General features: G+C 34.9%; 1 protein-coding gene and 2 long non-coding RNA genes across 3 annotated transcripts; all 3 read left to right on the top strand.

Moving 5' to 3' along the window:
• Positions 1–18: 18 nt before the first annotated feature.
• LOC25497758 (uncharacterized) lies at positions 19–1,185 on the top strand. The gene is made up of 2 exons (XR_003006792.2): positions 19–713; positions 828–1,185. It is a non-coding gene; the product is annotated as an uncharacterized lncRNA (long non-coding RNA).
• A 12,669-nt stretch (positions 1,186–13,854) lies between these two features.
• Positions 13,855–14,770, top strand: LOC112416781 (uncharacterized). The gene is made up of 2 exons (XR_003007243.2): positions 13,855–14,033; positions 14,331–14,770. It is a non-coding gene; the product is annotated as an uncharacterized lncRNA (long non-coding RNA).
• Positions 14,771–19,970: 5,200 nt separating this feature from the next.
• On the top strand, positions 19,971–21,661 carry LOC25497765 (EPIDERMAL PATTERNING FACTOR-like protein 4). Its single transcript, XM_013592486.3, has 3 exons — positions 19,971–20,269; positions 20,393–20,436; positions 21,318–21,661. Exons 1-3 carry the CDS (start codon positions 20,167–20,169, stop codon positions 21,561–21,563), a joined length of 393 nt encoding a protein of 130 aa, XP_013447940.1. The 5' UTR covers positions 19,971–20,166; the 3' UTR covers positions 21,564–21,661.
• The last annotated feature ends 2,170 nt before the right edge of the window (positions 21,662–23,831 follow it).

Genomic DNA, 23,831 nt, shown 5'->3' with positions numbered 1-23,831 from the left:
ATAGTCTTGTTCAAAAAAGAATACAATAACACTACGAGAGAGATTTGTCTCAAATATTATCATAAAATGGTTGGGAAAATATCATTTCTCATACATTCTACCTATATGCATAGTACAATGTGAACAGAAGACTATTGAGAAACTTAACATCGTCCTTTATATAAAAAACAAGTCAACCCTGTTATTTTCCCATTCATGCCAGCCATATAGACATACTTTACAAGCGATGCATTCAATACATTGTTCTATTTTTTCCTGCCACTAACTATATATAATTATAATTAAGATAAGAAAAAGAATAAAGGCATTCATAAGTCAAAAACACAGGCGTGTCTCCATTATTAATTTATGCAAATGCGATTATGCAGGTCGACAAATTGATTTTATATTTGTCGAGCTTATCTTAATAGACAGGGACATTACATAATACATACAGAAGTCGGAGTTCTACCCTCAGACATCCCACTTCTCCACATTTAAATATGTGTGTTCCAGCTATTAAACTACTTGACAAAAAACAAATTGATTTTATATTTTGTCAAAAAAATATATATATGCAAGCAAGTGTAGAGTAAGTTGTGAAACGCAGTACTAGCAAGAGAAAATGGCTTCTAAGAATTGTTCTCTTCTTTGTATGGTTCTCTTTTTATGTACAATGAGTTTCTCTACTAAAACAACAAGGAACATTGTTGGTGCTTCCAAAATGTATGCAAGTAAGTGAACCTCTATCACAGCTCTCATTCCATTTGTGTGCTTGCGTTATCTCTCACATTAATGTATAAATATCACCCAACAAGTGTTTCCTATATTAATTTGTTGTTTTTTAGTTTCAGATGAAATGGGTAAGAATAGAAAACTACTTGCCTCAGATCAGCGATGTCGTAGAGAAAGAATTACCGTTGAACTTAATCAAGCTTCTATTGTACTTAATAATACTGCTTTATTTAATAGAACTGATGTTGAACAACCCCTTAAATTGAATCAAACTCACGAGGGAAAGCCAGAAAACGATCCACGTTGCCACAATTATCTTTGATCGATTTGGCCGTATTGTGTTACGATTTCATGGATGAAGAACAGAAAAGAATTGTATTAAAGACATATATTAGATGGCACTATTCATTTGTTTCGTTCATGTAATTTGTGTGCTTTTATAATATATTAATGAAATTTGTGTTTACATAATATTATTATGTTTTGCGATAAATCTCTAATTATGTATTTTACATAATAAATTTTGCCACTCGAATGTGTTAGAAAATGGGATTCGAATCCTCTCATGTCAATCCTCTATAGCGATTTGTTTGTTATGCGGTAATTGCGACCGTTTGATCTATTACGCATATCAGAGAGAAAAAGTAAAATAAAGTAATTAAATAGTCTCAACCATTTGAACTACCGTAATGCGAGATGGCAACACAGACTTGTGAAGGAAATGATCCGTGTCCTCGAAAAAGATGCAAGGGAAACACAATCACAATACAATAATATAAGTGTTATGTTAACAAAGTGTTTAAGAGCGTTGTTTAAAGAAACCATAAATCGAAATATTCTCTTGAAAACACAAATCAAACATATGAAAAAGTAATAAATACACATATTTCTATGCAAAAGTTAACTACTTTTAATTAGTTAAACAATGTCTCAAGAACACTCGTTAGCATTTCTCATAGTATAATCGGGGTGGAATTTTGTCTATATGTGTGCTAGACGTGTGGGTTTAACGTGTACTTGATGCTTCCCCTTTCGTCGTGTTTGTTCTGCCCTCTGTATGACATTTAGGATCGTGATAGACATGTGTATTTGTTGATTGACAATTATTGTTCCTGGGATAAAGTCTTCAAGTCATTAGGTTCTATCCAAATGTGACGTTCCTCTGACTCTTTATACAAGTGTTGCATGACATTTGGTTTAGGATCTCAATTCGTAAATGTTGTGGTCTTCTCCGTAATGGTGCAATGAGGATGGATAACTTTGGATTCTCGAGGCGTTGGTCTAGGTATACGGATGAGAACATTGAATCAGAACCTTTCTGCATTATTTATCTTTCATTATCATATATTTCATTTTAGATTTCATCTTCCCTCTTTACCTAAAGGAAGGTATTCCTTCTTTCATCATTCATTGCAATGTGTTCACGTTCCCACATCCCAAATTCTTTCCTTCAATCACTCTTTTCTTCTTGCTAAGAACATCAAGACCGCGCGCCCTCCCATTATGATCATAATCTGTAATTTAATTTCCTATTACTCGTGTCTAGTTTATCTGTGTAACGTTGGGCGCATATCCATTTGGTGGTTTTGGAGGCTTTGAACAGAGAAAATAGGGGAAGTTAGTGTCTTTTTCCATTCTACATCAGGTGGGACTCTAGTTAAAAGTGAGTAGTGGAGTTGTACATTTCTTATCCTCGTTATTTTCCCTTGTAATTCTCACTTATTATCATATTTAGCATCGATGGGTTAAATGGGTCGGAAAGTTCCATATCTGGTGGACGGACTCATAGATCCTAAGGGTATCTATGATTCGTTTCCTCATGTTAACAAGGAGTATAAGGAATGCCCTCCATTTTCTATGATCCTAGTCGGTGTGATTGATCTCTTCCGGCGTTGTTAACGAACTTTCCATTCTCGTGGTATATGGGGGCTCCATGGTTTGAAGAGCACATTTGTGACAATTTTGGGTGCGCCTTTTCTGTATTCGACTACATTCTATAGAAAGTCAAGGTAGGCATTCCATTTAGCACCTTTGAATCATATTTCCTGCACACCCCCTAAGGGTTTCCCCGTATAAATTGCAACCTAATTATTGGGGACTAATGGTGGCTTTCATTCGGGTTTTTGAGTGTTACAGTGTCCAGGTCCGATCTAATACTTTCTTCCATCTGTAGTGAGATATGCAAAAATTGTTTGAAATTGTCCTCTAAATTTGTCCAGGTCCGATCTAATACTACATCAACCTCTAAATTTGTTTGACTATAGGGCGAGGATACCATGAAGAACTTCAAGTACATGTTTGAAATTGTCCGACCGTACAATGATGAGGACTGGAGGAATATTTGTACCCAAGGGAAAGTTAAAGCACCAATTCTAGCACGTATGAGTCATGTTATCCCATTCCATATGAAAAACAGTGGAGGAAATATTCTCAAACTGAAGCTTTAATCGATTACTTGAACAATTAGCTAAGACCTGTAACGCCCTATTTCTTTTAAAGCGATAAAACACGCGAATCATATAAATATTCAAGAAATCGACGCTACGTCATCAACAAAATCCAAACAACAGGCATATATAAAAATTTTCAACAGTTGCATCGGATATAGATCATACATCTCCAAAGTCTACATGCCATGAGATCAAAATACAACATCATAAAAATTCTCCAAATCCCGATAAATGGGCAAATCTCCACAACATAAATAAATCCAGAATAAACAATCTAGAATAATCATAAAGACAGACATAGCCTACCCTAAGACTCAAAGGAAACGATAACGGAGATAGCTCCCACTATCCAAGCAATCACCAAGCAACTCACCAAAAGCAAACTAATCCTACACTTCGTCTACCCATCCATACAGGTAGGCGGTCAAAACCACTAGGGATAAGCTTTACATCAATCATAATCAATAAAATAAATTTGAACATAAATGAATCATTTCAAGTTCCAAATAATTAACATGAATATTTAATCTCAATAATAATTCATAATAATAAATCCAAATATCACAACCAATCACTCACATCCACAAGTATATCAATTATTTTCACAATTAGGACTCATGCCACAACATGGTATGTCCCTAGACACGACACCTAAATGCATGCGGTACCGTCATCACCAACGTCTAGGCCGTCACCCCATGAGGCCAACATAACATCATAATCACCTCAATTGGATATAAAATTCGTCATCATCAGTCATGAATGCTTGAACATATGACTCAACAACAAATGCATATGTTTACACAAACAATTCACCACAATCTCACCAAACACTTAACATATATGCATTCACAAACAATTCACCGTTACTTGACATATATGCACTCACCAACAATTCACCACAATCATTCAACATATATATATTCACCAACAACATCATAATTAATTGATAAGTGCTAGAAAGTTGTATTTTAAGTGATATATTTTAGGCACTTTTGTTACTTATTATGCAAGTTATTAAGGGAAAAGCCGAGAGATAAGTGATTATTGCCCTTTTACGCTTTATTTATCTTACTTCACCCATTTGTGCAGGATTTGAACTCAAGACATCAAGCAAAGAGCAAAAATGAAGAAAAGTACAAAAAGGCTGAAAAATGAAGGTTACTCGCCCCCAACTCGCCATGGCCAGTAGAAGGCGAGCAATTCCAGTAGCCAACAGAGATTACACGCCACCAACTCGCAATGGCGAGTGGAAGGCGAGCCCACTCGTCATGGCGAATGATTTTACTCACGAGGCGAGTTAGGGCGGTTTAGCCTCTCACAGCTGACGTGGCACAAACCCAATGGCGAAGGAACCTCAACTCGCCCTGGCGAATGAAGGAGCTCGCGAGGCGAGTAGATGCAGAATCAGAATTCTATAAATAGCCCACTCAACCATTTCATTGATATACTTAGTTTTTCTCTGAGTTTTTCATACTTTTCACTTGTAATATTCTTAGAGAGAGAGATAGGGCTTGTGCTGTATAGAGTGGGAGTGATAGAAATTGAATTCTACATCACTTTGTTGAGTGATCACAAGTGTGTAATGGATCTTTCTCTTTCAATTCATTCTTGCAAAGCTTCCATGACAATGAGTAGCTAAATCTCCTTTGTTGGGATTAGAGGTACTTGATCATAGTTTAACATGTAATCTTTTGATCTATAATTATATGGTTCTAGCATTTGATTTGATATTGATGTTATTCTTGCACTTTAATGCTTATGCTTGATTTAATTGTGATTGAGAAATACTTTTGAATCTAGGTTTAGAATAACCATCTATCAAAACATAGGTTCTAGACATGGAATCGATGTTTTGATAATCACCTTGAGTATCCAAACCTAAAGCTTCCTTATCATTCAATAGATTGAGAAATCATCGATTGAATGATAAGATCGACTCTTGAATCATTCAATAGTTTGAGACATCGACCATTGAATGATACAATTGATTTCACAATATTGTTTGGACACGAATGGTGTTGTCGAGGGATACGTGATAATATCAAAGAAAAGCTAGAATCCATGTATGATCATTAGGTTACGTGTGACGCTCGATCAAGGAACTCTAATCCTAACAAGTTTTACGCCCTGTTAATCTCAACTTTTACATTAGCAATTTAGTTACTAAAACAAACAAACATATTATCTTTTTAACTTAGAATGATATTTGGTGTCGAACGGTCCGCGATATCGCACTAGTCCCTGAGGAGACGATACAAATACTTACAATTATTTTGATGCAAAAATACTACATCATTAATCAATATATATGTATCTACAATTATCATCTTCTTCACATAATTCAATATCAATACATGGATTTTCCACATTCCAAGTAAAGATGAAATACAACACCTTATGATGAACATCATATCCAACATCTAACAAGTCACTCACATAACTTCATTTAATCATACAAAGATTTTCACAAAATATTTATAAGTTAAACGACTTTTAAGAATTATTTTCGACAAAGTCCGTATCAAGTGGCAAACGACCAGCATTGATAATTTTCAAAGCAAAGTAACTTGTTCAAGTTTCGAAACTTACCATTCAATCTTAATCAATCGTGTAGTCATGAGCTTAAGCCACTTACGAACTACTAAACATTAGTTCAAAGATTAGCCTAAGTACGTATGAGAAAACCCCTGTAACACCCCATTTTCACAACATAAAAATTTCATAAAAATAATCAGAATTTTCCACATAAACGGAATGTCACACTTCTTAAAAATCATAAACGAAATAATTAACTAATTATCCTTCAAAATTCAATAACATAATATTTAATATTTCGCAGCGGAATTTATTCAACATCTAAAATAGTCTTTGGCATTAAGGCCTCATCTTAAACATCTCATAAAAGTCCAATCTAAAAACATAGTCATAATCTTATAAAGTAATACGTAAGGAATAGAAAAGCAATAACAAAGTTCTCAATCCCGTTACGTATCAGAGCACCTAAAGACACACGTGAGAGATAGACCACTCACGACAGCAACCTAACAGCAACTTATTCTCTATCACCTGCAAGTTACCCATACGAAGGGCAACATTTCCAAGCAGAAGGGTGAGATTTCACAAACAATAATATTAAGCATATAATTCATCAAATGCATTTAACAACTTAAACTTCATCTATTAGTAATAATAATTCTTCATGTGATACTTCTTAATATCTCAACCAACTTCTAATCATCACTACATATTCATCATATTATATACATCATCATATAACACATAATAATCAAATCATAACCAACGTAGATCATCACATCATAAATATCATCTTTTAACACACAACATAATCATCATCTCATAATAACATAAAGAACACAACATAATCAACATCTTATAGCATCATAACAACATCATAATTAATATTATAAACAACCTCATATAACATCATAACAACTCCATAATCAACATCATAACATCATAATCAATATCATAAATAACATCATAAACAACATAACAACATCATAATCAATATCATAAACACTTCATTAACAACATAACAACATCATAATCAATATCATAAACAACATCATAAACAACATAACAACATCATAATCAATATCATAAACCACATCATAAACAACATAACAACATCATAATGAATATCATAAACACTTCATTAAGAACACGTGGATAGAAGACAACTCAACAACTTAACAACTCATGGATGACAACTCATCAACAACTTAACAACTCATGGATGACGACTCATCAACAACGACTTTGACTCAACAATGCGACTTCGACTTGACTATGCAACTTATCATCTTAATCATGCATGTGATACCAATCCAGGGCATCAAGCCCTCAACGTATTTGAGTATTAATATACTCCCAGGGCATCAAGCCCTCAACTTAATTGAGCATTAATATACTCCCAGGGCATCAAGACCTCAACTTAATTGAGTAAAGGCTCCAGGGCATCAAGCCCCCAACGTGTTGGGCAAAGGCTCCAGGGCATCAAGCCCCCAACTTTAATGAGTATGCATGGACTCAATCAACTTGAACTACTTAGACAACATCAACAACTTAAGACTCCAATACTTTGGAACAACATCAACAACTTAGACAACATCAACAACTTAAGACTCCAATACTTTGGAACGACAACTTACAACTCTACAACTTAGACCAACACCTTCAACTTGATCAATATTCAACAGCAACAGAAACAGCACAAGCAATTCACAACATATCAATATTAATGAAAAGCATCATCAACTTAAACATCATACATTTCCACATAAGGCATATAAATATTTCACATAACCAACAACAGCAACATAGGCAGCACATAAACATCTCAAAATATAACAATATCAAATGATAATCAACATCAACTTAAACATCTTATATGATTCACATAATGCATATACAACTATATCACATTACTAACAACATTAAATCACATTATATCAGACTCACTGAACATTAGTAATATTATAAACAACCTCCATTCCTACCCCAAGGATCAACTAATAACATCTCGTGCGACAAGGATCGCAAAACCCTAAAGAAGGATGTCTGACAATGTGCAGCTCGCGAGGCGAGCCACTTTACTCGCTATGGCGAGTTCAAGAAAAAGGCTACTCGCCTTGGCGAACTAAAATTGGGTGCTCTCGGGAACTTGACATTTTTCACTTAAAAATCCCATTTTTAACTTCTCCAAGTTCAATTTTCAATCTAAAAACTTGCCTAATCATTCTTATAAATATTAAGGCACTCAAAACCATCTAAAACTTAACCTCTAACATTAATTCACAAAATCAGGTTTCCTCACTGGTCAAACTCTCTATGGCGAGTGACTTCTGGGTTCACTCGCGAGGCGAGGGACAATTGCTCGCGAGGCGAGGGACAATTGCTCGCGAGGCGAGCGATGATCTTCATCACTCGCGAGGCGAAAGGTGCTGCTCGCTATGGCGAGCGATGAATGTCAGCTCGGGCAGAATGCAAATTTTCTCCTAAAATCATCCAATCTCATGTTTCTAAACTTAAAACCGATTCCAATCATCATCCTATGGATTATATAAGGTATGTACACAGTTTCTCCATCAACTCAACAGTTTTCTATCATCTAATCATCAATTCCTCACTTTTAACCCTAATTCTCAAATTCTAAAACCTCAACATACAACCATGTTAAATTCAATATCAGATTCACATACTCAAGATTATTTAAGGTTAGTCCCACCCTTACCTTAATCAAAATCGATCAGCAACCCTCTCTTGGTTCTTCTATCTTCTTGTTCTCCCTTTTCTCAAAAACTGGTTGTACGTAATCCTCATTTTCTACTTCTAACTCTCCCCTTTATATAAATCTTTAACCTACTTATTTTCTCTTATTTCCAAATCTGCCCTCCAAGTCTCGATATTCTATTCTAATATATATATATAATATAAAATATTTCTATAACGAATAACAAATATATCTCTATATAATAGAAAATCCCAAGTTTGAATAAGTAAATCATGTTCCAGTAGGTTTAGGAGTACAACAGAGATGAAACAAGTTGAAAGAAGTGTTTTACAAAGCTCGGATTGGCCCTCTATAGCCCAGAACGAAAATCAATGGCTCGTTCGCTTAAGCGTCCATCCGTTCGCTTAAGCGACCAAGCTCCAGAAGCTTACAGTAGTTGTTCGCTTACCGTTCGCTTGCCGATTCTCTTAAGCGACCTAGTTCCAGAACATACTGTGATTGTTCGCTTTGCGTTCGCTTAAGCGAACAGTCATCAGTTCTGCAGAAAAACTTTCGGGTTCCAACCATTTTTCACCCAAAATTTCCAATTTTGATCTCCCAACGCCCAAATATGTTTTCAAAGTTTGTTTACAGGTTTTAGCACTTAAAAGTGCTCTCAAGAACACATCAAACATGAAAACAAATGTCATTCAAACATGATTCACCAAATCAACTCATTTTCACAAAACCAACAACAACAACTTAATTCACATCATAGACTCATGATTTATGAACACCCAAGCTATGAATCATCAACAATAATATCTCTTAACAACAACAACATCAATTAAACATGAATCTCATCACAAATCAACAACAACATAGCACAATTCAACAATTAGAGCACAATTCACAATATATCATTTTCACATATTATGAACATGCAGTTTCATCAACATCAATTGAATTATCACCAATTTCATGTACCCAAACATATCATCATAACAAGAGCACGAATTTCAACAATTAAGTGCAAAATAATCACTTATTCAAATAAGCACTTATGCATATAATTAGGGAAAATATTACAACTAAGTGATTATGATTGAAATCTAACCCCCCTTACCTCAATAAGCAATAATCCTAGCAAAAGCTTCAATTTAGCTCCTCGAATCTTTATCACCTCTTGGTTCTTCAAGCTTTCTCCCTTCTAACCCATTTGCTCCTTCTCTTGAACTTTCTCTCTCTACCTCTCTCAAATTCTTATGAAATGAAATAAAAAACCTATTTTACTCTAAAGTCTAGGATTATATAGGCTCCTCTCAAATGGGCTTAACCCCTAATGCCTTAGCGGGCTTAACTCACTCATTCACTAATTCAAAAATGTTTCTACTCATTTAACGGTAAAATAATAACAACGATCACTTACCGGCTCACAACTAATTAGCACACTAGTAACTTAGTAAAATAATGGTTCTCACTTGAAACACTAAAAATAATCCTCACCATGAATTTACTAAATTATCCTTCCAACACGAAAACCCATAAAAATGCACCCAATGATAAATAATAACACACAAGCACATATAAACACATATTAAAACAATTAAAAATAATTCTAGCGAAAATCGGGCTGTTACAAACCTCTCTTCTTTTAACCTCTTATAGACACCCTAGTAGCCTTACGGTCACTAGTTAATTATGCGAACTCTGGATCCATTCTTAATTTGGGTGTGACTTTATGTCAGATGGAGATAGCGAATTACCTCTCTTTTGGGGCTAAACTATTGACCCTTTCAAGTTTGATGTTATTGGCGGATGAGGAGTTTTCCACAGATAAAGAAAGGTTGAATTCCAGATTGGTAAGGTTGGTGGAAGAATAGTCGCTGGTTAATGATGTGAATTCTGGATCTATTCTTAATTTGGGTATGACTTTCTGTCAGATGGAGATAGCGAGTTACCTCTCTTTTGGGGCTAAACTATTGACCCATTCAAGTTTGATGTTATTGGCAGATGAGGAGTTTTGCACCGAAATGGAAAGGTTGAATTCCAGAGTGGTGAGGCTGGTGGAGGAAAAGGCCTTTGTCATCACCAAATTGATTGATTAAATAAGAAGCTAGTCTGGAAGGTTTTTGTCACAAGGTGATAAAAAGATTCAACAATGGGAGAAGACCGTTGATAGATCTTCGTCAATGCTATTATCTTGGGATGTGACATGGAAAGACATGTTTAGGATAACCATGCTTTGCAGGAGCTAGTGAACTGGAATCAAGATGTTGTTTGGGAAGTGATGACAAATCATCTTACGTTATTATTAGCATGTTTTTCAATCATTTTCAGTAGATTTTACATCCAGTATTAGAACAATCACTTATGATTTCGGGACATTTGTTATGTTTTCTATATTTGAGTCATATAATAATATTCTTCCAAAAACATAGCAATTATAGGGTGTTTTGATGTAATCCACAAAGAAATCATGCAAATCGACAAAGCTAGACATCTAAAGACTTGTGAATACTTTGGGATGAAGAAAAAATGATTTATGCACTAGGACGCACTCTCATGCACTCCGAGCATGGTCCATGCACCCCAAGGAGAGGTTATGCGCCTCGAGCATTGCTGAAAATGGGAAAACTATTTTTTGCTACTTTTAAATGGAAAATCCCAGGTTTTTAGCCTAACTTCAAGTGGAAACTCCCCCTATAAATACCAAGTCTTTCATTCCTAATTTCTCGTTTAGAACGAAGTGGTTCAAGATGAAGACAAGCACTAGGAGCTTTAAGGGAAGAGTTTCTCTCTCCTCACTCCAAGTCTCTAGGGTATATTTTATTTACTTTGTACTTTATCTTTAGTTACCATGAGTAACTAAATATTTTTAGGCTAGGGGTTCTAAGATATACCTCTATTATATTTGTTGAATATTTTTTTAATTTAAAGTCTTTATTTAGTTATTTCTCGATTGCTATTTAATTTTACTGTAGTGCGTAAGATTAGTCTCCTATGGAGTGAAACCATGATAAATAGGCACTTAGAGAGGTGACAACATAATATTGGTTTATACATGTTTGATCAGGAACTAATTAGTGAGTAACTAGGGAAAGAAGCCATAAGACCATAACCTTGAGAGAAAGGTACTTAAGTAGGTGACATACCTAACATTGGTGCATACCTGGCAGAATCAAGAAGTAACTAGTTAGTAATTAAGAAAACAGACGACTTCACGACTTAAATCAGCCTAATAACTTCATTATGCTCACAGATTGGTAGGGTAGACGTCTGGGGCTACCCGTTTATAAAACTAGCGAGAGGAATCATTTATGATACTTTGAATTTAGGAACCCTATTATCCGTCTTTGTCTCAAATTCCTATCGATAAAGTAAGAACCTACATGTAAACCTACGAGCGTAAGTGTACCTCTCTCTCTAAGCACATAAACTTGTAGGCACTCTTGTATAATTGTTGCAACAGATAGCTGGAGGGAAAGAACCTATATCTCTAAGAGAGTAAGACCCCATATGTACCGCTCTGTGTGATCAGCAGCTGCAACTTGAAAACTGATAGGTAGTAAAGCAAATGAACTCATCACTTGAATAGTCCCTCATTAATTACTTAATTAGACTTGAGTGTTACTTAAATCCATCAAATAAATAGAGAGGATTCCTAACCGCCGCTAACATTCTTCAATAAAAACAAGTAAACTTTTATCTGTTGCAAACAAACAAAATTGCAAAACTCTAACACAAATTTATTTTTATTTTTATTGTTTCCAAATAAGTGACGCGAATTGTTTGGTTGAAACGGTAATTCATGTGGATACGATTATCACTTTATTATTTGGTAAACGATTTGGTACACTTGCATAAATCTGATCATCAAGTTTTTGGAACCATTTCCGAAGATTATTGATATTTTCGACTAAGTAATTTAAATGGCTTTTTCGTATCTGTTATTTTATTTTTCTGCATTTTATTTTTCTGTATTTTAAATTTTCACAATTTATTTTTCTGTTTTGAAATATTAAAAAATATTAAAAATGAAAAAAAAAATCCTAGTTTAGTCATTATTAAGAGTCTAGTTTAATTATTAGAGAAATGCTAAAGAGCGTCTTTAAGACATTGATTAAGAAAAAAAAAAAAAATTGTATTGAAAAATGGTGAAAAGTTACGGCTTTAACTTTTTATAATTCAAAAAGTTGTTGGTTTCAATGCAAACATACTACTTTTAGTTTTCTTAGAGTATTTGTTAGCATAACCCTAATTATTATTAGTTGTTATTAACCGCAGTATTTTTCTTTTGCATTTAGTTTATTTTTGTCACTATCTGTTTTATTTTTGAAGATTTACCGTTTTTGTTTTTCTTGTAATTAACCGTAGGTATTATATCCATTGTTATTAACCATTTTTTAAGTCGTAGTTTTTAGGTGATAATTAATATTCATGGATTTTAAGAGTCGTAGTAGTAATAACAATGGTTATAATACCTACAATCATTAGATCGAGTCTAGTTTAACGTAAGGTCATTTAATATTAGGAATCGGTTCATTTTTGCATTTAGGATTAGGATTAGGATTAGCATCTAGTAATAATAATAATCGAGTCGTAGTTAGTAGTCATAGGTAATAATAACATTCAATTTGACCAATATCAAAATATCTCTCTTCTCTCCTTCTCAAATCCTAGTCGTCATCCTTTTCTTCTTCTTCTTCTTTTCAGCAGGGCGATTTATGGTCAATTTTGACTCAAAAATTCCAAATTGTTTTTTCTTATATCGTAATTGAATAAGTGATTTCACATATTTTCTGTTTTTTTTTCGTTTGTTTTTGTGATTTCGTCATCTCTGAACGACTCTGTTTGTTTTGATTTCCCGTCTTCGTGTTGTGTGTGTTTGATTTTCCGTCTTAGTGCGGTGTTTATTTGATTCAGGTTGAAAGATTAGCTTTGAGCAAGTGCAGATCCGATCAATGACAATGATTTTGGCGTAGTCAACGTTGCAGATCAGAAGACATGAGTATTCCAGAGACAAGAATATAATCATATTAGTCATATTTGTAGGCATAGATATTTTACCGTTTTATGTTGGATGTTGTGAGTTTGTAGGCATAGATATAAAGACTATTTTAACAAAGTCAAATTTATCGTATTAGTTCATTCCAGCCATATACACAGTTTACCAGAGAAGCATCCTATACTTTTAATAAATTTCCATGCAACTAACTATATATAATAATTTTTTATTAAAAAAAAAACTACATATATCGAATTTGTCAAAAAAACTAATTTATATATATATTGATAGAAGCGATACCAATGAATTAAAAACATACAACTACACTCTTATAAACGTGATAGATATATATATATTTCTACCAAACTAATTTACCTCAAGTTTGCTAAAGTCATAGGGGTATTTAAAAACATACTTAGTGCAAAAAGTAAACTGCGTAAATTAATGCCTTGAAAAATAAGCAACTACCATCGAATTTGCATTATAAATATGCATGTGTTGAGTAGGTTATGAAATGCAGTAGCAAGAAAAATGGTTTCAAATAAGTTCTCCTTTATTTGGGTGGTTCTCTTTTTGTGTATGCTGAGTTTCTCTAACATTGTTGGTGCTTCTGAAATGTACGCAAGTAAGTAAACCTCAATTACACCACCCATTCAATTAGTGTGCTTGCATTAATTAATTAAGGGTCTTGTTAACGAGTGCCTCCGAGGCAGGGACACTCTTTAAGCATTCTAAATTTAGAAATTATTATTTTCAAAAACTGTTACAATTTTCAATGTATTCATTACATAACTTTTCATATAAAACTTACCATTTAAAGTGCTTAAAGAGTGTCTGAGGACACTCGTTAACATTTCCCATTAATTAATTATACATTTCTTACAATTATGTATAAATTAGTTTTACCAAACAATTGTTACAGATAGAAAACAACTTAACCCAGATCAGCGATGTAAGAGAGGAAGAGTTACTGTTGAAGTCAATGAAGTTCGAGTGCCTAGGGAAAAGGCAGCAAATGCTCCACGTTGCCACAATTATCTTTGATCTGGTTGTGTTATGGTACAATTTCATGGATGAATAACAAAAATAAAAGACAAGTATAAATTAAGTGACACTGATTTTCATTGGTTTAGTTCATGTAATTTGTTTGGTTTTCATGATAAATTTATGTAATTTTTGTTAAGATAATATGAATAAGAGTTTAATTAGTATGTTCTGTTAGTCTATAATTATTTTACACATGCATCTAATGATGTGTTTCCATATTTATTAAATGACGTGAAAACACATCATTGAATGCATATGTGAAATAATTATATTCTGAGATAGTATACTAATTTAATTCATATGTATAATTGTGTATATCTTTTTATAATGACAAATTATGTAAAAAAATTTAAATCAATATCACTATCATCTACATTACTCTAATAAATTTATTAATAATAAGAAATGCTAACTAATACCTCAAGAGCACTTATTAAGGAATTACAAAAGAAAATATTACCTTGAAAAAAATTGAAACAACTACTTTAATAATCTTACCGAGAAATCTAAACCGATAAAGGCCTCAAAATAAAAGAATAGTGCAGTTCAAGAAAACAATTAGAACCAATATCAGACTCAAAATCCATTTGAGGTTGGCCTAGTGGTTGGCCTGAGATATTGGAGTTTGCTCCTCCAAAAGTCTCAAGTTCGATTCCCTCTGGTGTCAATTTCGATGGGCTAAGTCCATAGAGAGCTTGCTCTGGCTTTAAACGGGGCCCTCACAAATGAGCGGTGGAATTGGTCTCCTCGAATTAGTCGGTTCTTGAATCGAATACTGAGTTTTCAAAATAAAAAAAATATATCAGACTCAAAACAAAAAGTACAATTGATAATTCAAGAAGACCTACCTGTTCTATTTTTTTAAAAAAGACTTCTCTAATTCAACTTCGTAAAGATTACCATAAAATGAAACCGAAAACTTATAAACCATAATTAGTCAATTTATTTTCCAAGTGTTTACTTCTCTGACAATGTGAGAGACTCTTAAACAAAAACCTCTAATTCTGGAGGAATCTCTAAGCGATAAAAAAAAAAAAAATCACACTCCAGCTAAAATTGAGAATATTATTAGCAAGTACTACTAATGAGAAGGAAGAAACGCAGAATTGCTTAACCACACATAACTTTGAATGCGAGTTAGAGTTAGCTTAGAATGCAAGTTATGTAATTTTAGTTTGAATTTCATTTTGCAACTGTGTTGTATTTAGTTAGTTACAAATTAGTTATGATGAGCTGTCAATTCTAACTTGTATATAAGCTACAAGCTGTAACAAAATTCATCATGAGAAAATAATCACTTTTCAGCAAACTTTATCGTTTCCTATGGTTGAGAATTGTTTTGATAGTATTAGAGGAGGTTCGTCTTGCTCTGCTTTCGCTTCGTGAAGATTGAACGAATTTTCGATTGAACTTTCTTCTTCTTTCGTGTTCAACCAATTCTTTATCGTTTCATTTATATTTATTTTTCTTCTTATTTATTTTTCGTTGATTCATTATCATTTCGATTTGTTCATGTTTCTTGGATTCAGTTACGTGTTAGTTTCTTCATTGACTCGTTATGAAATCTCCAAAATCATGGTGAGAAGTAATGACACACATTATCAAGATCAAAGTCTTGGTCCTTACTTTGTTCGTACATCAGAGTATTCAACAATTGTGAGTGTGAGGCCATAGTTAACGGGTGATAACTATCAATACTGGTCCATAAAGATGCGAAGAGCATTGGCTATGAAGAACAAGTTCAAGTTTGTGGACAACTAAATTCCAATTACAAATGAAGATGATTTGAATTATGATGCATGGGTAAGGTGTAACAATCTTGTTAATACCTAGATAATCAATTCAATTTCACAACGAATTCTGTTAAGAGAAAATGTTGTTGATATGTGGAACGATCTTATTCATGAGAGGTGATCTTGTTAGAATAGCTACAACTAGAGTTTGTTATTATGAAGCAATGGAATCGAAGGATTTCAAACTATTTCACTGATCTGCGAGGTTTGTGGGAATAACTAGATAAGTATAGGCGTATGCAAAAGAATTTCAAAAAAATGAGAGCGAGTGACAGAGAGATTGAGAGAGAAGCTCGCCTGAATTTCCATCGCAGGCACGCTTACCGGCGCTCATTATCGCCGAAGGTGAGGTCCAATTGGGGGGAAGGGGGCCAAGCAGGGTGCCACCAAAGGGGAGGGGGGGATGATTGGCTTGATGTGAGACCTAGAAGGAAGAAAGCGTGGCGACATGACGATCGAGGTCAAGTTTGGAAGCGGGAGGATCAGCGGTTCAGAGATTGGGATGAAGCTGGCGACCGACAGTATAGGTTTAGGGATTCGCGAGACGGTTTCTATGGAAGTGAACCGGACTATCACCAGGATAGGTATTCTAATTGGTACTTTGAGGAATCGGAGGAGCAATGAAAACGAGGAGAAGAACGGAGGTGTGATGGGGTTCCATGGCGTCGAGCAAAAGTTTTGGTGCGCGGGAAGAGAACTGTTAATCAGCATGCTGACGGTGGTGAAAGGCCTGAAGCACGCCTGAATCCCCTTTACAAACATCTATTCTCATTTGAGACAAGCTACCTATCCTTTCATCAACACTAGGGATCATAGGTTCAAAGGTATTGTAGTTGACACCAGGATTTTTGTGGGTTTTGGTTGATGGTGAAAGGCCTTTGTGAATAGTTATGTATATCTGACCTAAGGGTACATCATCTAAATCTGATGAGAATGTAGATGAGGTGGATTGAGAGGATATGGATAGGGTTGAACCTGATTCTACTATAATTAAATTATCAGTGTGTTGAGAATTAAGAATACCTTCTGAAGCTTTTGGAATGACAGCTTCTAATACACCAGCACCAATATCCAACAAGCTTCCAGCTTCAATTGCCACCATCTCTTGCACAACTTCAGCATCCCTTGTCACCTCTTGAGCATTTGCACCAACATCTTCCCTTGCTATGCTGGATGCAGGGATTTTAATCTGCTTTGCTAACTTCAAGGCCTTCTGGAGTGTAGCAGCATCTTCAACTTTCTTCTTCCTTACCTCTCTTGTGACAAGATTAGTAGCAGCATCTATTTCTTCTTCTTCTTCAGCAGCATCTGTTGTCACCTTTAACTTTCTGATAGCCTGCTTTCTCTTCTTCTTAGGTATAGAAGGCTGATCATGAGCAATTTGAGAGGAAGCAACTTCTTTACCACTTCTGGTCCTTTTGTTCAGAACCCTTTCAGCATCTAGGTCCTGAACTTCTTCCTGAATAGTTGGTACATCAGAACCAACATTCACTTCAGAAGAGGCCTTTTCCTTCTTTGCTTTCTTGGCCTTCTTGGAAGACTGTTCAGAAGCATCTTCCAAGTAATCATCCTTGCTGATAGCTTTCCTCTTAGTCTTCCTGCTCTTTGCAACTGGAAGAACTCCACCATACATAGTTTCAGGCACATCTTCCAAATTAATCGTTGTGTCTGTTGATGCAAAATGATCCTTGATATAATTCATCTGGACATCCAGAGGATCTTGCTTGCAGATCGGAGGAAAGTCTTGCATTAAATTTGATACAGCAAAAGACTCCTTCAGGTCTGAGTTCAGCCTCTTGTAATTAGTCTTGCTGATCAGCTTCATATGCTTCAGTGTACTTCCATTTATAATTTTTCCGATTTGATAAAGAAAGGAAAACTATGTTGCTTCTTCGATAAGGGATGCCAGAAAAACTCACCAAGAAAATCTCCAAAAAATAAACGATCCTCAGAATTAGGCAAATCGCCACCAAGAAAAACGCGGAGTACTGCCAATAGAGAATAAACAGACGCATACAACAATAACGGGGCCAAAAAAGATGGAGGCAGGATCTTTCTCGGGGCAATAATGGGTGGATTCTCAGCACCAAATGACACACCGAGGGGGACGGCCAAAAGAAAAATAGTCAAAGTAATGGAAACACATGGCGCACCCATAAAAGCAGGCAAGAAGAGACTATTGTTAGGATTCACTGGCAACGAAAAGGTGAATGAAGTGTCCAACAAAGAGTTACCGCTTGTCATCATCGTGGCCATTTGAGACCACGACGTAGCAAGATGTTTGGTTGACGAAGGCAGCTCCGTCGACATCCTGTACCCAAACGCCTTTAAAAAGTTGGGCCTGAAGAGAAAAGATTTGAATCCGTACGCCGACACCAATCCTCACGGCTTCAACGAGATGAGCACGTGTCCGTGGGGATATATCACACTGAGCGTGACATTTGGAGAAGATATGGACGGACGAACGGTCAAGATACCATTCCTTGTCATATTGGTCGTGTGCACCTACAACTGCATTATGGGTCGCCCCACCTTAGCGGCGCTCAATGCAACCACGTCAACGATAACCGCGACATGGCCGCAATTTACGCAGACTTGAAGGTGGAGGAAAGACGCCCACCGAGAGCAGAAGTACCCCAAACGTGATAAAGGGCAAGAGATGCCTTTCCCTTAGGAAGAGAAGTTAGCTTTCGAGCACCTTACCCTCAACTTGAAGTTCAAATCCGTTCAGCTGGATCACAACGCGGGCAGGAAGGTCAATATCAGGGCATACCTACCGCCAACGATAGAGAATGACCTCATCAAATTCTTGCGAGAAATTGCCGATCTATTCGCGTGCTCCCCTGAAGAAATGTTAGGAATATACCTAAGTAACATAAACCCGGAGGCCAAGGCTGTGAGTCAGAAGAGGCGCAACCAATCTCCCAAAAAAGCGCAGGCCGCCAGAGAAATACTAGAGGGACTGCTGCAGGCCAAAGTTATCTCTGAAATCAGTTACACACAATGGCTCTCAAACATGGTCCTTCTGCATCACCTTCGGAACAGACACCGTGATTTTGGTCGAAGTAAAAGAATAAAGTTGGAGGACGGCACACCCGCTCGACAATAACGCCAACGTCGAAGCCACCCTTGAAGAGCTGAACATCATCGACGAATCAAGGAACTTTGCCGCCCTAACCGAGGGCTCCATCAAACAGGCCATGACCAACAATTACAACAGGAAAGTAACGCCTGGAAACTTCGATACAGGAGACCTGGTTTCCAAACGCGGAGTTTGGGCTTTCTTTTTATTAGGCCTAAATGCTTTGGCCGGTCGAGAACAAGTAATAACCATTACAATAAATTTCTTTATTTAAAAATGATATATGTTCTGTCAAGTGATTAAAAAGTCTATTAAAAAAAAAAGAAAAATAAACTAATATTATACCATTTATTGTTGTGTGTGAATGAAACACATAATAAGATAATGTAGATTGTATCTCCTGTCACATCCTTCTTTTAATCAATATTCTATTCTATGAAATTATAGTTATCTCATCACAATCAAATTGATATCCCTTTTCAACAAGTTTAAAAACATGACAATAAATTTTTTACAAATAAACTGTAATAACCATCACAATAAAATTCTTTAGTTAATAATGATATATATTGTATCAAACCATTACAAAGTGTATACAAAAAAAGAAAAAAGAAAAAAGAAAATAATATTATACCATTTGAATGAAACACATAATAGGATAATGAAGATCGTATCTCCTATTGTATCCTTCTATTAATCTATATTCTATTATATGCATTTCTGGTTATTTCACACAATCAATTGATATCCCTTTGTATATATATAAACATATACACTTTTGTTCTTATCATTATATGAAGTAGTTTTTGGTTTTGATATCATAGAAGACAAGCACTATGTCTGTGATCAAAACAAACTTTTGTTATACGTCCTTTTTCACGCTCACAGTTTTTACAATAATCTTCAATTCTACGATTGTGTCACCCATCGCATGTCAAGGTATTCAATTCCTTGACACCAATTCTCTAATTCTTCTTCACCTAAGAATTTGGTTTAATTTTACATTTGATTTTATCGCATCTTTTTCTTTTAACTAACACCCTTTAATCCTTTTTATTTCAGATACTAGATGTTCCATACATCTCAAAGATAATAAAGATGTTAAGGTATAACCGCTTACCTTTTTTTGTTTGAAACATACATATATATATATATTCTTACATTCTTAGTTTCTTGGGCATAACATCATGATTTTATTTCATTATAATTAAATAAAGGGTTAATAGTGTTTTTCACCTCTGTAATATATGTCATTTTTGGTTTTCGCCGCTATAAAATTTTCGGTTTGATTTGCACCCTCGTAAAAAAATAATTCTGAAAACACACTTAATAGGCCATTCAAAAACCAAAATTTCTTGAAAAAAATTCTGAAAATGGCCTATTAGGGGTGTTTTCTGGATTTTTTTTTACGAGGGTGCAAACCAAACCGAAAATTTTATAGGGGCGAAAACCGGAAATAACATATATTACAGGGTGAAAAACAGTATTAACCGTTAAATAAAAATCAAATAGTACAATTGGAGATGCTTTTAGACTGTGGTAGCTTACTTAATTTTTTAAGCATATTAGATATGGTGATATAATCCCCAAAAAATATTCTCAAACAATAATTATGGTTAAGTTGATCTCCGTGAGCTTAACTCAGTTGGTAGGGATATTGCATATTATATGCAGGGGTCGGGGTTCGAACCCCGGACACCCCACTTCTCCACAATTAAATTGTGTGAGCTTTAGCTACTTGATAAAAAAAATTATGGTTAAGTTGATAGATTTCTTGGGTAAAATAACATATTCCATACGCTCATCGCTTTTCAAATAAAGTAACTATAGTTTAGTTACAACTAATTCATGTTTCTGGAAAATTCACAATGTAGCTCTCTCATACACATGATTCATTTCATAATTTTTTAATGTCAATACTTAGTAATTGTTAAATTCTTCTACCAATTCTTCTAAATAATATATTATTTGTGATATTTTTGGTCAGCCTTTTGAGGAAATTGGACAAGGGATGGTGTCTGAAAGCAAATCAGAGGGGAATGAGGTTTCGTCAATGAGGTTTTTTAGATTGATTGGATCACACCCTCCGAATTGCAAAGGCAAATGTGGTACATGTACTCCATGTACACTTACCCGCGAGCAATTACCTCCATCAGATGTCACAGATCCCGCTCCAGAGAGATGGATGTGCAAATGTGGAAACAAGTTATATGATCCATATGGAAAAATATAATATCTAGTAATCTCTATGTTTAATGTATTTCATGTCATCTTAAAATAAATAGTGGAATATATGTTACGTTCAAATAATATTAAATATTTTATCGCAGAATTTTTAATTAACATTCCTTAGAGTAATACTAAGAATTTATTTTTACCTTGTGTTACATTCCTCTTATGTTAAAATTCAATTTTTACCTTCTTTCTTTTTGTAATTTATTTTATCTCTCTTAAAAGAAAAGAACAAAAATCTCCCTCCATTAAATCACCACCATCCTACTTTTAACAATGTAATGCCTTCACATGTCTAATTTGGCTATGTTATCTAATAACAAATGTAGAGAGGCTCACACTTAGGAGAGATATTTTAATATCTCATATATGAGTTAAAGTTCCACATTAGATGCAAGAGTATACGGTGAGAAACATCTAAGTAAGATGACTTCACATAACTAATGCCTTAAAGATTTGGATGAATATGTGATGTCAACCCTAGTTTCATGATTGATCTTAACCTAATGTGATTATCCAACCCAATTTAACCTCATAAAGTCCCAACATTATAATGAACTACTTTTTTCTTGTATTTGGATGTCATTTGCTTAATATATTTTTTTTCTTTCTAAAAGTTAGTTTATTAGATGCCATTCACTTTGATTTCATTTTTTTATTCAACCAATGTCATTCAAATTCCTTCATTTTTGGCCTAATCTGAAGATCCAACCTAGTCTCGTCTTCCCTCGAAGTCCCAACATTATGATGACCTACTTTATAAGTGTTTGGATATTATTTTTGGATGTCTTCCCCTATCAAGCTAATTTTTGTTTATTCAATCTCTTTTATTTCATTCTCCTACACATTTGGTCTTTGGTTGAATGTGAAGGTGAGAAAAACGCAAGAAGGGCGGTTGAATTGTGTTTGCTTTTATTCTTTTTCTCCTAAGCTGAAAAACACTGATCAGAAGCAGATAGAGTTCTACTTCTGAAGTGATGTTCAGAACTAGATGCAGCGGATAAAACAGAGAGAGAGAGAGAGAGAGAGAGAGAGAGAGAGAGAGAGAGAGAAGAAAGACACAAAGCAATTTATACAGGTTCCTTCCACAAACCGGAAGTCAGTCATGTCCCCCTTGCACTTCCAAAGAGAGTTCACTATGTAATATCTGATTACAATTTCTCATTGCTAAAACTAGCAAGAGACTTCAAATTGCTCAAGCACAACTGCAAGAGACTTCCTACGCTCCTAAACACAATCAAGAGACTTCTAATTCTCAAGCACAACTGCAAGAGACTTCTAAATTCAAACAGAATTACAAGAAAAATGTTTGAAGTTGAACACTTGAGATACGATCAGTGGTGTTCACAATACAAATCAGATACAGACTCTTAAGACTCTAGAATTTTTAAGATATGAAAGTTAATAAGAAATTCTAAGTGAATTTTTGAATGCAGAATAATTTCAGCAGAGTTTTGGCACTTTTTAAATTGTTGCTGGGTCCTTGCCAATCTCTAAGTCTTCACTTCTTTATATAGAGATGTGAAAGAGATGTTGTGAATTGCCAGTACATTCAAAATAGAGTCGTTTGAAGCTTTGATCAATCACCAATGATCTTTTGCCTGGTATGGTTATTGTCCTATGAAGGATGAATTTCAAATGCATTCCCATTGTGAATAAACATCATTGCAGGCAGAGCTGTTTTTCTTGTCTTGTAGCAGAGACAAAAACAGAGCAGTGGATGTAGTGGTTTTACACTTCGTACAGTTGTACTATGTCAACGCTCTTTGAAGAACAAGCATCTAATGCCTTCAAATCCTTTCAAACTAGGCGTTGCTTCACTCTTCCAGTCTTCTGCAATGCTTAGACGAGATTAAATCCATTGAACAGGCTTTGAAGCTTTATGTTGCATCTCCTGATGAACTGCAGCTTCTGGTGATTTTCAGCTTCTGATGACGTCACCACTTCAGGAGCACTTTGTCTTCAGGAGCAGTTTTCTTCAGACGCTTTAAGCTTCCTTTTTGTTGATTCATTTGCTCTCTATTGTTCTTCCAAGACCTTTTTAAGATGTCAAATTTTGTCTATGGTTATGTACACTTGAACAAATATTAGCATATCCAATTGACAATTTTTAATACCTTGTTATCATCAAAACTCTCAAAGGGTACAACACATTTTGTTCCAACAATCTTCCCCTTTTTGATGATGACAAACATTAGTATTTAAAATGTTCAATTGTTGTTAATCTAATTAACACGTTGACTATAAGGTATGAGGTTTGTAAGCTCCC

This window comes from Medicago truncatula, chromosome 4 (genome assembly GCF_003473485.1).
Source record: "Medicago truncatula cultivar Jemalong A17 chromosome 4, MtrunA17r5.0-ANR, whole genome shotgun sequence".
In the NCBI taxonomy this organism is placed as follows: domain Eukaryota; kingdom Viridiplantae; phylum Streptophyta; class Magnoliopsida; order Fabales; family Fabaceae; genus Medicago; species Medicago truncatula.
Note: the sequence above shows the minus strand (reverse complement) of the source record. Positions and strands in the feature narration are given on the sequence as shown.

What these genes read in the sequence shown, in the direction of transcription:
- LOC25497765 (XM_013592486.3), top strand. Translation starts at nt 20,167, where the DNA reads ATGTCTGTGATCAAAACAAACTTTTGTTATACGTCCTTTTTCACGCTC. An exon ending in GTCACCCATCGCATGTCAAG is followed by an intron (nt 20,270 to 20,392) that starts GTATTCAATTCC and finishes TTTTTATTTCAG; the next exon opens with ATACTAGATGTTCCATACAT. An exon ending in AAGATAATAAAGATGTTAAG is followed by an intron (nt 20,437 to 21,317) that starts GTATAACCGCTT and finishes ATTTTTGGTCAG; the next exon opens with CCTTTTGAGGAAATTGGACA.